The 16,993-nt window shown below is 41.6% G+C and overlaps 1 protein-coding gene and 1 non-coding gene across 2 annotated transcripts in view; both read right to left on the reverse strand.

Annotated features, from left to right (window-relative positions):
* SF3B3 (splicing factor 3b subunit 3) overlaps positions 1-16,993 on the reverse strand; it is a 57,277-nt gene that overhangs the window by 25,487 nt on the left and 14,797 nt on the right. The window contains exons 6-10 of the mRNA XM_053607196.1: positions 13,664-13,776; positions 8,278-8,415; positions 6,971-7,074; positions 4,293-4,458; positions 1,251-1,346 (exon numbers count right to left, since the gene is read on the reverse strand). Coding sequence (XP_053463171.1) covers positions 1,251-1,346; positions 4,293-4,458; positions 6,971-7,074; positions 8,278-8,415; positions 13,664-13,776 — 617 coding nt within the window. The remainder of the gene's footprint in view (positions 1-1,250; positions 1,347-4,292; positions 4,459-6,970; positions 7,075-8,277; positions 8,416-13,663; positions 13,777-16,993) is intronic.
* On the reverse strand, positions 15,528-15,634 carry LOC128580090 (U6 spliceosomal RNA). Its single transcript, XR_008378443.1, has one exon. It is a non-coding gene; the product is annotated as a U6 spliceosomal RNA (small nuclear RNA).

The following is a 16,993-nucleotide window of genomic DNA, read 5'->3' on the forward strand; positions in this document are numbered from 1 at the left end:
TGAGACAAGAGAATCACTTAAGCCCAGGAGTTGGAGGTTGCTGTGACCTGTGTGAGACCACGGCACTCTACAGAGGGCCATAAAGTGAGACTCTGTCTCTACAAAAAAAAAAAAAAAAAAAAATTTACAAAAACATGCAGCAAGCCTCTTGAGATCTACAGTTTGCTAATCCCAACCTCTGAAAACAAATGTTATAGGAAATTTTATTTTACTATTAACAAGATCAAAGCCAGGCTCTTAATAGAAGGCATCAATAGTAGGACTATAAAGAGAAAGACGTGGGATTTGACAAGATAATTTTGAGGGTCAACAGGTCCAATAATAGCCTGGGTGCCTATAGCTCAAGTGGCTAGGGCATCAGCCACATACAACGGAGCTAGCAGGTTCGAATCCAGCCCAGACCGGCCCAACGACAACTGCAACCAAAAAATAGCAGGGCATTGTGGCAGATGGAATTGCTTAAGCCCAAGAGTTGGAAGTTGCTGTGAGCTGTGACACCACAGCACTATACCCAGGGTGACAGCTTGAGACTCGATCTCCAAAAAAAAAAGTCCAATAATAAAAGATTCACTAAATAAATCCTCATAAATCCAATCCACTTTGGTGAAATACTGCAGAAACATTGAAAGAGCAGTAGTGATAAAGCATAAATTTAATAACATACAAAAAGATATACATTATTCTTTTAATAATATACAAAAAGATAGCATTATTAACTTATCTAAAAATTCTGAATAAAGGCTGAGACTACCCAGCTCATGCCTTTAATCTCAGCACTTTGCGAGGATTAAGAAATTAGGATTAGGCTGGGCAATACAGTGAGACCCCACGTCTATAAAAAATAAATAGGGCGGTGCCTGTATCTCAGAGGAGTAGGGTACTGGCCCCATATACAGGAGGTGGCGGGTTCAAACTTGGTCCTCACCAAAAACTGCAAAAATAAATAAATAAATAAATAGCCATTCGTGGTGGCATGTGTCTATGGTCCTACCTATTTGAGAGGCTGAGGCATGAGGAACCCTTTAGCCAAGGAGCTATAATCCCACCACTGTAATCCAACCTGGGTGAAAGGATAAGCCCTTGTCTCCAAAAAGGAAAAATATAAATTTAAGGTAAACAGGGAAAAGGAAAATACTTTTTCATAGAAACATTAACTCTTTCTTTGACCACATCAAAGTAAAGCCATAAACATAAGCTTTGTCAATCCTTCCCTCCAAATCCTGCAGATTATCTAGAAATTCCACTCTTACCTCAAGTCCATGTCTTAGGACTCTTAGAGATGACCTGGGTCCCCTACCACAGGCCACATACAGCTGTGGAGTATCTTCATTGGCCAGATCAGCTATCTGCACAAAGACAAAGGAGAAAAAAGTGTCTACTAGTGCTAAGCTTCTAATACAACTCAGATTCTCTGGACACAAACTACTTTCTAATTTATATATTGGCTAGTGCCTCTGGGATATAAAGAGAAAAAGCCACAGTGTTCCAAAAAGGACGCCAGTTTGAAAGAGCAACGTGGTGGGGAAAAAAAAAAAAAATAGCCTAAATCAGTCCATAAGTTAGCAAAGGAACTTTTCTATATTTAGTGAAATAAAGTGTTATATAACCTCCAATTAGGATTCAACATTCCCTTCCAACTAAAAATATAGGTACCATTCAATCCAAGAAGTACCACTAAAGGAAAAAAGTGTGTGTGTCTTTGTATGTTTATACAAGTAACAAACTACTTTATCAGCTCAGAGCCCATAGCACAGTGGTTACAGCGCCAGGCACATGCACCAAGGCTGGTGGGTTCCAACCTGGACTGGGCCAGATGAACAAGGACAACTGCAACAAAAAATTGCCAGGTGTTGTGGCGGGTGCCTGTAGTCCCAGCTACTTGGGAGGCTGAAGCAAGAGAATAGCTTAAGGCCAGGCCAAGAATTTGAGTTTGCTGTGAGCTATGATGTCACAGCACTCTAACAAGGGCAACATAATGAGACTGTCTTTTAAAAAAAAAAGCACGGCAATTGCAATCAGTGTAACTGGCTTATTGTACCCTCAATGAATCCCCAACAAAAAAAAAAAAAGCACGGGCGGCGCCTGTGGCTCAGTCGGTAAGGCACCAGCCCCATATACTGAGGTTCAAACCTGGCCCCAGCCAAACTGCAACCAAAAAATAGTCGGGCGTTGTGGCGGGCGCCTGTAGTCCCAGCTACTTGGGAGGCTGAGGCAAGAGAATCGCTTAAGCCCAGGAGTTGGAGGTTGCTGTGAGCTGTGTGATGCCACGGCACTCTACCCAGGGCCAAAAAGTGAGACTCTGTCTCTACAAAAAAAAAAAAAAAAAAAAAAAAGCACGAATTCTTTGACTCAGTGCCTATAGCTCAGTGGCTAAGGCGGCAGCCACAATACACTGGGGCTGTGGGTTCATTTCCACTGGACCCATATGTAATACAATATTTCTTTCTTTCTTTTCTTTTTTTTTTTTTTTGAGACAGAGCCTCAAGCTGTGGCCCTAGGCAGAGTGCCATGGCATCGCAGCTCACAGCAATCTCCAACTCCTGGGCTCAAGCGAGTCTCCTGCCTCTACCTCCCAAGTAGCTGGGAATACAGGTGCCCGCCACAACGCCCGGCTATTTTTTGGCTGCAGCTGTCACTGTTGTTTGGTGAGCCCGGGCTGGATTCAAACCCACCAGCTCCGGTGTACGTGGCTGGCGCCTTAGCTGCTTGAACCACAGGCGCTGAGCCTCTTTCTTTTTTTTTGAGGCAAAGTCTCATTTTGTCACCCTCTGTAGAGTGCTGTCACATCATAGCTCACAGCAACCTCAAGCTCTTGAGTTCAAGCGATTCTCTTGTTTCAGCCTCCTAAGTAGCTGGGACTACAGGCACCCACCACAACGCCCAGCTATTTTTAGAGACAGGGTCTCGCTCTGGCTCAGGCTGGTTTCAAACCTGTGAGCTCAGGTAATCCGCCCACCTCAGCCTCCCAACTGCTGGAATTATAGGCATAGCCACCATGCCCGGCCTGAGCTCAGAAGTTCAAGACTAGCCTGAGCAAGAGTGAGACCCCATCTCTAAAAACAGCCAGGTGTTGTATCGGACACCTGTAGTCCTAGTTTCTTGGGGGGCTGAGGCAAGAGAATTGCTTACGCCCAGGAATTTGAAGTTGCTGTGAGCTGTGATACCACAGCATTCTACCCAGGGAGACAGATACTCTGTCTCAAAAAAAAAACAAAACTCATGTTTAATGTAAAAATTCAAACCATGGTGTAAAATAAAAGTTAAGTTGGGCGGCACCTGTGGCTCAAAGGAATAGGGCGCCAGCCCCATATACCGGATGTGGCAGGTTCAAACCCAGCCCTGGCCAAAACCTACCAAAAATAAATAAATAAATAGAAGTTAAGTGATAGACTAGGTAAGTGAGGAAAGGTCAGAATACTATGCAGTGTATGAACCCACTTTAAAAAGAAAAAGATAACACATATCGACATACTTATAATTGCAGATGCAAAGAAAACGCCTAGACGCAGACACAAGAATTTGTCAATAGCAATGGCCTCAATGGAGCTAAGGGATGAACAGACTGAAGGGAGGACTTTTATTTTACACCATGGTTTGAATTTTTACATAAAACACGAGTTTTATAATTTTTTTTTTTTTAAAATGTCTTTTGACACCACTGAATTTTTTTTTTGCAGTTTTTGGCTGTGGCTGGGTTCAAACCCACCACCTCCAGCATATGGGGCCGGCGCCCTACTGCTTTGAGCCACAGGCACTGCCCAGAGTTTTATAATTTTTTAAAAGGCACAAGAATTTACTGTTTTTAGTGCCTGAACTTCTATTTCTGATTCATCTTTACACACTGATGATCTCACAGACATGCTAACAAATCTTCATTTAATCGCAAGAAAACTAAACTCATTCAATTTTAGATTTCAAATCCCAAATGGCTCATGGGGAGAAATTTTTTTTTTTTTTTTTTGAGACAGAGTCTACGTCCCCCTCAGTAGCGGGCCATGGCATCACAGCTCACAGCAACCTCAAACTCTTGGGCTTAAGTGATTCTCTTGCCTTAGCCTCCCAAGTAGCTAGGACTACAGGCACCCACCACAATGCTCAGCTATTTTTTTGTTGTAGTTGTTATTATTGTTTGGCAGGTCCGGGCTGGGTTCAAACCTGCCAGCCCCAGAGTATGTGGCTGGCGCCCTAACCACTGAGGTAAAGGCACAGAGCCATGGGGGAAATTTTTGAAAATAAAGTAAAGTTAGGTGGCTAGCATTGCTCACTACGGAGGTAAGGAGAAAGGCTCAGACCTGGCAAAACAGAATGGGTGAGAGGCTGTCCAACTCGTCAACCAGCACAAGGTTTTTGAGTGGTCTTGGCTGAAAGAAGAATGTGTCTCCTTCTTCCAGAGGCATGGCAGATGAGAACTCAGGTTCTTCATCATCATCTCCAAGATGTGCAATTTGATATAAGTAACTAGGGAGAAACAGAAGACAAACTTTAGTTAACATGTTCTGCCTAAAGACAATGTAAAACATCAACACAATACAAGGGCTATTAAGATATTATTGTTATTAATTTTAAGTGTGATGAAGCATGATAGCTGAAAATTGTTCAAAACACTTAAAGGAGGGCAGTGACAGTGGCTATAATCCTAGCACTCTGGGAGGGAGGATCACTTAAGGCCAGGACTTCAAGACAAGCCTCAATCAAACTCTTGGAAAGCCTGGACAATATAGTGAGACCCCATCACTACAAAAAAATTTTAAAAATTAGCTGAGTGTGGTGGCATGCACCTGCAATCCGAGCTACTTGGAAGGCTGAGGCAGAAGGATCTCTTGAGTCCTGGAGTTTGAGCTGCACTCCAGCCTGGGCAACAGAGTAAGACTATCTCTAATTAAAAAACAGACAAAGGGCTGGGTACGGTGGTTCACACCTGTAATCCCAGCACTCTAGGAGGCCAAGGCAGGTAGACTGGCCTGAGCTCACAGGTTCAAGACCAGCCTAAGCAAGAGCAAGACCCTGTCTCTAAAAATAGCCAAGCACTGATGTTAACCAGTTTGATGAAAACATTTCAAATTGTATAAAAAACCAGCACATTGGGCAGCACCTGTGGCTCAATCGGTAAGGCGCCAGCCCCATATACGGAGGGTGGCAGGTTCAAACCCGTCACCGGCTGAACTGCAACCAAAAAATAGCTGGGCGTTGTGGCGGGCGCCTGTAGTCCCAGCTACTCGGGAGGCTGAGGCAAGAGAATCGCTTAAGCCCAGAAGTTGGAGGTTGCTGTGAGCTGTGTGATGCCATGGCACTCTACCGAGGGCCATAAAGTGAGATTCTGTCCTACAAAAAAAAAAAACAAAAAAAAAACAGCACATTGTACCCCATGATTGCATTAATGTACACAGCTATGATTTAATAATTAAAAAAAAAAAAAAAAACCCTCTGGGGAAAAAAAAAAATAGCCGAGCATTGTGGTGGCACTATAGACCCAGCTACTTAAGGAGGCTAAAGCAAGAGAATCACTTGAGCCCAAGAGTTTGAGGTTGCTGTGAGCTACGATGTCACAGCACTCTATGGAAGGTGACAAAATGAGACTCTGCCTCAAAAAAAAAAAAAAAGCAAAGATGCACAACCAACATCACTAATCACTAATCATTAGTGAAAAGCAAGATTAAACCACAATGAGATACTTCATACATGCTAGGATGGCTATGATCAAAAAAAGTAGAAAATAAGTTAAGTGCCAGTAAAGGATATGGAGAAACTGGAACCCTCATACACTTCTGTTGGGAAGGTAAAATAGTGCAGCTGCTATGAAAAAGTTTAGTGGCTCCTCAAAAAGTTAAACACAAAATTACCATATGACTCAGCAACTCCGCTCCTGGGTATATACTCAAAAAATTTAAAAAGGGCCTTAACACTGGGTGTGGTGGCTCACAATGGTAATCCTAGCACTCTGGAAAGCAGAAGAGGGAAGAGCCCTTAAAGTCAAGAATTTGAGATCAGCCTGAGCAAAAGTTGAGACCCCCATCTCTAAAAGTAGAAAGAATTAGCCTGCCTACCTTTAGCAGATACTGACAAAATCATGTCATCTTATCTTGTAAGTAATTTGGAGTCTTAGACACTGGTCTTAAATTTGAAGCTGGAGTTCATATTTCTTCCATTTGGCAGTGAAAAGCCACTTAAGAGCATAATGCAGGGATAGGGAAAATTATTTCATCAAGGTTGCTGTCTACTTGATGAGATGACTCTAAAAAAGCTGAGTTTTGAAGGAAAGGCAATGAAATGAAAAAAGTAAACTGGTGAACTAGTGCACATTAGCATCATAAAAAAAGGATACAAAAGTAAAAAGACTTTGCACTTAAGGCCAACTGGCAGCTCACACCTATAATCCTAGCACTCTGGGAGACAGAGGCAGATGGATTGGATTGCTTGAGCCCAAGAGTTTGAGGTTGCTATGAGTTATGATGGGGGCAGAGCATTCTACCCACTGCAACAGAGTGAGACTTGGTCTCAAAAAAATATAAAAAGACTTGACATTTAAATGAAAGTGGAGGGAGGAGGGAAAAAAACTGGAGATTTTACATTTCAGTTGCTAGAACTGACCCATTAGTCATTAATAGAAATAATAAGGATGGGAGGACTGATTGGTGATGTGGTGGGCAAGTATGGATAATGAATAAGCCTCAACTTTAGATATGTAGTAGTGAAGTGCTCAAAGAATATCTCCTTATGTTAAGTAGCTCTGTAAGTATTTATTCAATAAAATGCCCAGCAAAAAGCTCAAGAAAGATATCACTTCTAAAATTATGTTTGCAGTTAGCCACAAAGGAACTGACTCAAACCACTGGGAAAAGGAAAGCAAAACTTTAGTTTTGAAAAAACTAAAATAGTCTTGTGAAAAGCTACCCAAGCCTTGAAGCCACACCTCCCTCCTGCCAACTTTTACAGTAACGAGGGTAACCTAGGATTATAAAGGATTACTTACTGATTTCCAAATTCTGATGCTACAAAAAGGAAGCCTGTTTTAAGTACACACATGGCGGCAGCAACAGGCACGGTATCAAAATATTTGAGCCGGATCTCTGTAACCTGGAGAGAAAATAAAAACTCTAGTGCACAGGTATGTGAAGTAAGGCCACCAAAAGTGAGCCTAGTACTAAAGGAAGATAGTATGAACTGACTACCAAATACTCTACTTCATATTTAAACCAGGGGTCAGTAAACGAGGTCCCATGGGCCAGCCACATTCATTCACTTCCATACAGCTGTTTCCATGCTATAGTGGTAGAATTGGAGTATTTGAAACAGAAATTATACGGTCCCCAAAAGCTGCAAATATATACTATCTGGCCTTCAAAAAGTTTGCCAATTCCTGATCAAAATAGCCACCAAAGGGCGGCGCCTGTGGCTCAGTGAGTAGGGTGCCAGCCCCATATACCAAGAGTGGCAGGTTCAAACCCAGCCCCGGCCAAACTGCAACAACAACAACAAAAAAAAAATAGCTGGGCATTGGTGGCAGGTGCCTGTAGTCCCAGCTACTAGGGAGGCTGAGGTAAGAGAATCGCCTAAGGCCAAGAGCTGGAGGTCACTGTGAGCTGTAACACCAAAGTACTCTACCGAGAGCGACAAAATGAGACTCTATCTCTAAAAAATAATTAATCAATCAAAAAAAAAAGAAAGTGCCACCACCAAAGAAAGTGCCCTAATGTTCAGAGCTCTTCCATAGCATGAAGTAGTTAACAGATCATGTATATTACCAGTTTTCAGTAGAAAAGGAGAGCTTTCTCTTCTTAGTCACACCAATTATTACCACCTAAAAGTAATCACTAGAAGTGGCATTACCAATGTCATTATACATAAAGCTACCAAATCAAAAATATGTTAATCAGAGAGAGAAAACTTATATTCATATACCAGTCCCAACAGCAACCACTTTTTAAGTTCCCATTATTATTATTTTTTTTTTTTTGTAGTTTTTTGGCCAGGGCTGGGCTTGAACCCACCACCTCTGGCATATGGGACCAGTGCCCCACCCCTTTGAGCCACAGGCACCACCCTTAAGTTCCCATTATTTTAACTTGTAACATATTAACTGTCCTGTACCTCATCTCAGAGTAGTTGTACTGAATAAATGTCTCTAAAACAGCTTTGTAAACCTTAAAGGTACGTACAAATACAAGTTTTCAAAACATTATTTGATTTTCTTAAATTTGGTAATAATGTTTACCAAACTAAACTAACCTCAACGAATGGGATTTTTTTATTTTCCCCTTCCACCCATGGCTTACTTACCATATCTTCATCTGTCTCCAATGTGATCTTGAAGATATCTCCCTGCTCAGTTTGGGCCAAAAAGAAGAACATTGATTTGGTCTTATGGGTGGCAGAGCAGACAAAAATCATTCCTCTTTCAGGGTCATCCAGGTCATTCTAACAAAGTCAAATACAAAATCAACATTTTAGAAATGGGTGCTTCTCCATAGTGGTCAAGACAGCATGGTACTGGCACAAAAACAGAGACATAGACACTTGGAATCAAATTGAACACCAAGAAATGAAACTAACATCTTACAACCACCTAATCTTTGATAAACCAAACAAGAACTTACCTTGGGGGAAAGACTCCCTATTCAATAAATGGTGTTGGGAGAACTGGATGTCTACATGTAAAAGACTGAAACTGGACCCACACCTTTCCCCACTCACAAAAATTGATTCAAGATGGATAAAGGACTTAAATTTAAGGCATGAAACAATAAAAATCCTCAAAGAAAGCATAGGAAAAACACTGGAAGATATTGGCCTGGGGGAAGACTTCATGAAGAAGACTGCCATGGCAATTGCAACAACAACAAAAATAAACAAATGGGACTTCATTAAACTGAAAAGCTTCTGTACAGCTAAGGACACAATAACCAAAGCAAAGAGACAACCTACACAATGGGAAAGGATATTTGCATATTTTCAATCAGACAAAAGCTTGATAACTAGGATCTATAGAGAACTCAAATTAATCCACATGAAAAAAGCCAACAATCCCATATATCAATGGGCAAGAGACATGAATAGAACTTTCTCTAAAGATGACAGACGAATGGCTAACAGACACATGAAAAAATGTTCATCATCTCTATATATTAGAGAAATGCAAATCAAAACAACCCTGAGATATCATCTAACCCCAGTGAGAATGGCCCACATCACAAAATCTCAAAACTGCAGATGCTGGCGTGGATGTGGAGAGAAGGGAACACTTTTACACTGCTGGTGGGACTGCAAACTGGTACAACCTTTCTGGAAGGAAGTGAAACCTCAAAGCACTCAACCTAGACCTCCCATTCGATCCTGCAATCCCATTACTGGGCATCTACCCAGAAGGAAAAAAATCCTTTTATCATAAGGACACTTGTACTAGACTGTTTATGGCAGCTCAATTTACCATTGCCAAAATGTGGAAACAGCCTAAATGCCCACCAACCCAGGAATGGATTAACAAGCTGTGGTATATGTATACCATGGAATACTATTCAGCTATTAAAAAAAATGGAGACTTTACATCCTTTGTATTAACCTGGATGGAAGTGGAAGACATTATTCTTAGTAAAGCATCACAAAAATGGAGAAGCATGAATCCTATGTACTCAATCTTGATATGAGGACAATTAATGACAATTAAGTTTATGGGGGGGGGGAAGCAGAAAGAGAGATGGAGGGAGGAGGGTGGGGCCATAGTGTGTGTCACACTTTATGGGGGCAAGACATGATTGCAAGAGGGACTTTACCTAACAATTGCAATCAGTGTAACTGGCTTATTGTACCCTCAATGAATCCCCAACAATAAAAAAAAAAAAAAAAGAAATGGGTGCTTCTCAGGGCGGCGCCTGTGGCTCAGTGGGTAGAGCGCCGGCTCCATGTACCGAGGGTGGCAGGTTCGAACCAAGCCCCGGCCAGCTAAAACAGCAATGACAACTGCAAAAAAAAAAAAAAAAGAAAGAAAAGAAATGGGTACTTCTCAGTTCTGGATAAAGACCTAGAGGCAGCCAGCCAGCCAAAGCACTGTAACAGCTAAAAAGTCTTGTCTGCTATAAATATCCTGGGTAACCAAAAAAGTCACAATTCTACTCTACAGCCTGATCAGATCTAGCTGAAAATATCTTCAGATAAAAATGTCAAAGAGACATGAAATGGGGTAGTGCCTGTGGCTCAAGGAGTGGGCGTGCCAGCCCCATATACCAGAGGTGGTGAGTTCAAACCCAGCCAAAAACTGCAACAACAACAACAACAAAGAGACATGAAATTTAAGAGTCATCATTTCAGGCTGTGAATATAACACATATCCATGACACTCACATCCAACCACCCTGGTTCTATATCAACTGCCTTGATTCCTAAAAGGTACAGTCCCTTAACTCTAATTTTTTTTTTTTTTGAGACACAGTCTCACTTTGTTGCCCTCAGTAGAGTGCCATAGTATCACAACTCACATAGCAACTCTTAGCCTCCCAAGTAGCTGGGACACTAGGTACCCAAACACAACACCCAGCTATTTTTTAGAGACGGGATCTCACTCTTGCCCCTATGGTCTCAAACTCCTGAACTTAGGTGATCCATCTCCCTTGGCCTCCCAGAGTGCTAGGTTACAGGCATAAGCCACTGCACCCAGCCTTGGTTTTGATTTTCTTTTTTTAATGTTCTAACATTTTGTTATTTTTCACAGGAAGCTTCATGTTCATGAGCAAGAGAAATAACAAAATACATGAAATTTTTTGAAGCTCTTCAAAAAGTTTTACCTGTCTTTGTTGCTGCAAAGCCAGCCCTAACAGAGTTAGGTGCTCAATAAATGTCTGATGAACTGAGTGACTTTCCATCCCTTGCCAAAAATAATTTAACCTGCCAAATTTCTTCTCAGGTTTTCTAAAATTGACTGAATCCCACTTAGATATCATGTGTTAGATTAACTAAACAAATCCTAAAGGTTAAAACTGGGATAATAAATAATCCAAGGGTAAGAGAGATTTACATACAGTAAATGATTCAGGGGAAGGGTCAACACCAAAACCACTGGCTGAAAAGGATATTTACTAGTCTCTAAGATCTCCATTTGACTGGTGGCAGTGACTTAGATGCATATAATCCCACCCCTTTGGAAGGCTTATGTAGGAGAGTAACTTGAAGCCAGGAGTTTAACAGCAGCCTGGGCAACATAATGAGACCCTATCTTTAGAAAAAGAAATTGGAAAAAAAAAAAAAAAAGAAAGAAAGAAAAGAAAACCAAAACACAGATCCCGTACCAATTACAAAGAAGTATCTTCACAATGAGTGAGTCCCATGCCACCTTAACAGTGTCCCAATGAGAAAAACCAACATGCAATGTGATACAGTGGGAAATACCTATCACTACCTATCAAAAGCACTCTATGAAAAGAATTAAGCTAGGTGTGGCACCTGTGGCTCAGTGAGTAGGGTGCTGGCCACAAATACCAAGAGTGGTGGGTTCAAACCCAGCCCCAGCCATGTAACACAGCAATGACAACATCAACAACAACAAAAGCTGGGCATTGTGGGGGGCACCGATAGTCCAGCTACTTGGGAGGCTGAAGCTAGAGAATCACTTAAGCCCAAGAGTTGGAGGTTGCTGTGAGCTGTGATGCCACAGCACTCTACTAAGGGGGACAAAGTGAGGCTCTGTCTCAAAACAAACAAACAAACATTAAGCTGGATGTAATCATGAGGAAAACAGACTATGTGGACAAACAAGACAATCAGCCTAAGCTATTAAAAAAACTTCCAGCTTATTCTTTACCAAGAAAGGTAAAAAAAAGGGCTAGAGAAAACTATCCTAAATTAAAGGTGGATAAAGATAAGATTATAAATAAAGAAACTTTTGGAGGGGACAATGAAAAAAATATAAAGAACTGGACATAAGAGTATTACACAAAATGTTAAATGTCTTAGGTACTGATACTGGCAGTGTGGTTATGTAAGAAAACGTCCTTGTGGGCGGCGCCTGTGGCTCAGTCGGTAAGGCGCCGGCCCCATATACCGAGGGTGGCAGGTTCAAACCCGGCCCCAGCCAAACTGCAACCAAAAATAGCCGGGCATTGTGGCGGGCGCCTGTAGTCCCAGCTACTCGGGAGGCTGAGGCAAGAGAATCGCTTAAGCCCAGGAGTTGGAGGTTGCTATGAGCTATGTGAGGCCACGGCACTCTACCAAGGGCCATAAAGTAAGACTCTGTCTACAAAAAAAGAAAATGTCCTTGTTCTCAGGAACCACATCTTAGGAGCTACTTGAAATATAATGTCTACAACTTCTTTTCAATTGTTTAGCCTAGAAAAGGTGGATGAATATATCATGAGAAAGAAAAGGCAAATGTAGCAAAACAATAATTGATGAATCTAAATGAGCATATAGGAATTCATTGTGCTATTATTTTTAAATCTCCTATATGTTGAAATTTTTCAAAATAAAACACTGGAAAAACAATTATGTCTGGCTTCTCCAAACTAGAAAACTTCAGGGCTGGGTGGGGCAGCTCACGTCTGTAATCCCAGCACACTGGGAGGCCGAGGCAGGTAGACTGCCTGAGCTCACAGGTTTAAGACCAGCCTGAGCCAGACCAAGACCTTGTCTCTAAAAACAGCTGGGCATTGTGGCAGGCGCCTGTACTCTCAGCCACTCAGGAGACTGAAGAGAATCACTTGAGTCCAAGAGTTTGAGGCTGCTGTGAGGTATGATGCCACGGCACTCTACCAAGGGTGACAAGGGAGACTCTGTTTAAAAAAAAAAAAAAAAAAAATCCACAGTCCCGGTCCAGAATTTTTTTTTTTTTTTTTTTTTTTTTTAGTTTTTGGCCAGGGCTGGGTTTGAACACACCACCTCCAGCATATGGGGACAGTGCCCTACTCCTTTGAGCCACAGGCACAGCCCCAAATCCTACCTGATATCTTTTTACAGAGTGTTCTTTTTTTTTCTTTTTTTTTAATTTTTGTTTTTTTTTTGAGACAAAGTCTTACTCTATTGCCTAGGTAAAGTGCCATGCATCATCGCTCACTAAAACCTCAAACTTTGGGGCTCAAAAGATCCTCCTGCTTCAGCCTCTTGAGTAGCTGGGACTATAAGGCACCAGCCATGACACGCAACTAGTGGAAACATTCAGAAATTTTAAACTGATACCTAGACAATTATCGGGTTCCTCTGAAATGGAAATTATGTTAGTTTTTAATTCACTTTCTCAAAGAATGTTTTACTTTTACTAAAATATTTTACCAGCTTTATTAAAAATAACATATACAGGCGGCACCTGTGGCTCAGTGAGTAGGGCGCCGGCCCCATGTGCTGAGGGTGGCGGGTTCAAACCCAGCCCCCGCCACACTGCAACAAAAAAATAGCTGGGCGTTGTGGCGGGCGCCTGTAGTCCCAGCTGCTCGGGAGGCTGAGGCAAGAGAATAGGGTAAGCCCAAGAGTTAGAGGTTGCTGTGAGCCATGTGACGCCACGGCACTCTACCCAAGGGCAGTACAGTGAGACTCTGTCTCTACAAAAAAAAATAAAAAAAAAATAAAATATACAAAACACTAAATAAAACTTGATAACAGAGAACCTAAGAGACTACACTGTAATAAGAATAATTAAATTCATTTCACAAACACAAAATCTCTTTCCTTATGGCAAAGACCTTACCCGTCTCCTAGGAATTGGACAGCGGATATCCGGTTGATCACCGAAGTTCTTGTAAGTAATATAGTTTTCAGAGCAGATCAGCACTCCACTTGGACCATCTGACCCTCCTGGAACTGTCAGAGAAAACAAAACATAACAGTGAATTGACATAATCTTAAACCACTTTTAGCTTCCAACTCCTTATCTCCTTCAGCACAACTTGATGGGACTCATTTCTTAGCTTCAGACCTAAGCTTATCAATCTACTAGACATGGAAATTCTACAGGTACTTTATTTATTTAGTTAGTTAGTTATTTGGAGACAGAGTCTCACTTTGTCGCCCTCAGTAGAGTGCCATGGTATCACAGCTCACAGAAACCTCAGTCTTGGGCTCAAGCAATTCTCTTGCCTCAGCCTCCCAAGTAGCTGGGACTATAGGCACCTGCTACAACACCCAGTTATTTTAGAGATGAGGGCTTGCTCTGGTTCAGGCTGGTCTCAAACTCCTGAGTTCAGGCAATCCACCCGCCTCGGCCTCCCAGAGTGCTGGTATTAAAGGCATGAGCCACCACAACCAGTCCTACAGGTACTTTAAAAATAAAATACACAGTAATGTTAAAAAAAAAAAAAGGGCAGCACCTGTGGCTCAAGGAGTAGGGCGCCGGTCCCATATGCCGGAGGTGGCAGGTTCAAACCTAGCCCTGGCCAAAAAACCACAAAAAAAACACTGTTCTCATAAACTCAAGTTCCTTCCCAAAGATGTTCTAACTCTGGGATTCTTTGCCTTAGAGAACACTACCATCAACCAATAGACCAAACCAGAAACCAGGGTATTATCCTTTAATTCTTACACCTCCCACAGCTCTATTGATTCTACCTTCTTAGCAGTTCTCGTGCTGCCAATATCTCTTAGTTTTATGAAAACTTCCTGACCAATCTCCTGGTTTACAGTCTGATCTTCCATTAACCAAAATGTAAGCAAGTACCCTTTCTAAAATGTCACCCATCAGGGTATCATTTCCTCACTTAAAATCCTTCAGCAGTTTCCACCTCACTACCTACCCCAACGCTTTAACAATCCAATCACAAAGAGCTTTGGGTTCTCTCAATGAACCACATTACTTCTTACATTTGGGCCTTTGTTATGCTGGTCCCTCTGCCTAGAACAGAAACTTCCTCTCCCATTCTAGCTAACTTCTAACTACTCCTCAATTGTCAGCTTAGAGAGCACCTTCCTTTCCCTGTGTCAGGAACAACTCCTCTATGCTATCATGGCACTTGGCAGTCTCCAATAATTTTTTGTTATTGTTGTTATTTATCTGTATTTACCACTAGATTCGATCTTGTACAAACGGAGGTACCATATCTAATTCCTTCACAATTGTAGTCCCAAGTCTGACTTGGCACACATTGATTATAGAGGATCAATAAAAATTTGTTCAATAGGGCGGCGCCTGTGGCTCAAAGGGTGCCAGCCCCATATGCTGGAGGTGGCAGGTTCAAACCCAACCCCGGCCAAAAACTGCAAAAAAAACATAAATAAATAAATAAAATAAAAACAGAAACTTGTTCAATAATGAAGCCCTTATAAATGAAAGGTATGATAATGTTAAGTAATGAGATGAGACCCTATTTTTTTTTTGAGGCAAGAGTCTCACTTTGTGGCCCTCAGTAGAGTATGGTAGCCTCATACCTCACAGCAACCCAAAACTCGTGGGCTTAAGCAATTCTCTTGCCTCAGCCTCCCAAGTAGCTGGGACTATAGGAGCTGCCACAACACCAAGCTGTTTTTTAGAGACGGCGTCTCACTCTTGCTCAGGCTGATCGTGAACCCTTGAGCTCAGGCAACCCACCCACCTCAGCCTCCCAGAGTGCTATGATTACAGGCCTGAGCCATGGTGTTCGGCCTTGCATGTCATTCTTGGACAGGGGCCATACTAATCTTCCCTGTATCATTCCAATTTTATTATTTGTGCTGCTGAAGCAAGCACTAGAACCTATTTTCTTTCTTTTTTTTTTTTTTTTTTTTTTGACTTTGGCAGGGCACTTGTTTATTTCCTTAAATATTTCCCAAGGCCACTATGTACCTGCTTATGTCAGTTCTTTTTTTTTCTTTAAGAGACAGAGTCTCAAACTGTCACCCTCAGTAGAGTGCTGTGGCATCACAGCTCAAAGCAACCTCCAGCTCTTGGGCTTAGGCGATCCTCTTGCCTCAGTCTCCCGAGTAGCTAGGACTACAGGTGCCCACCACAATGCCCAACTATTTTGTTGTTGCAATCTAGCCAGGGCCAAGTTTCAACCTGCCACCATTGGTATGTGGGGGCTGGCACCCTACTCTCTGAGCCACAGGTGCTGCCCCTAGAACCTATTTTCAATAAGTCATCCGTGTATTAACAAATAGTCTCTGTAAGACTTAATGCTCAAAAACAAGTGCTATCTTATTTTATTCTCCAAAGTCCTCCTCAACAACAAACGTTTCGGTTATCAATTCAAATGCAACTGATTCAAAATACAAAGAACTAGATCACTGCCTTCCCCAAACTTGGGGAAATATAAATAACAAATAAAGCTCTCCCCATTTAGCCTTTCAAAAGAATGAATTAGAGTGATATTCATTTTCTACTGGTGAACCATCTTTGAGTTCCTCCAAAATCTTACCCTATGTGCATTTAAAATACTAATTTGACTTGCTAAAATGTTAGATTTTTCTAAATACAATCATTTAGCATTAACTAGTCTGTAAATTTTTCTTGTTACTATGATTTCCCAGTTTTGGTATTGAAGTCAATTTATTAGATTCATGAAGTGGTACAACAGACTATTAATTCTTTCTAGTCTCTGGAGAAATTTGTTTTAGAACAGAATACATATCTGCAAAAGATAATAAAAGCTCCCCTGAAAATCCTGGACCTTCAATCTTTTAGGGAAAAGATTTTTAAGAACTGCTGAAATTTCTTTAATGGATGTTAGTCTATCACGTTAATTTATTACCATTATCAAAACTGATCCAAAAAGAAATTAACCTGTTAACAGATTTCTTTTTTGAGACAGACTCTCACTTTGTCACCCTCAGTAGAATGCTATGACATCATAGCTCACAGCAAGCCCAAATTCTTGGGCTTCAAAGATCCTCTTGCCTTAGCCTCCCAAGCAGCTGGGACTCAGGTACTCACAACACCCATCTATTTTTTAGAGAACGGGTCTTGCTCTTGCTCAGGCTGGTCTCAAACTCCTGAACTCAAGCAATCCACGTGCATCAAGCCTCCCACAGAGTGCTAGGATTACAGATGTGATCTGTATGCCCGGTCACTGTTAACAATTTTGCAAATAATTCTATTTCATCGAAGTTT

This window comes from Nycticebus coucang, chromosome 2, assembly GCF_027406575.1.
Source record: "Nycticebus coucang isolate mNycCou1 chromosome 2, mNycCou1.pri, whole genome shotgun sequence".
Taxonomy (NCBI): Eukaryota; Metazoa; Chordata; class Mammalia; order Primates; family Lorisidae; genus Nycticebus; species Nycticebus coucang.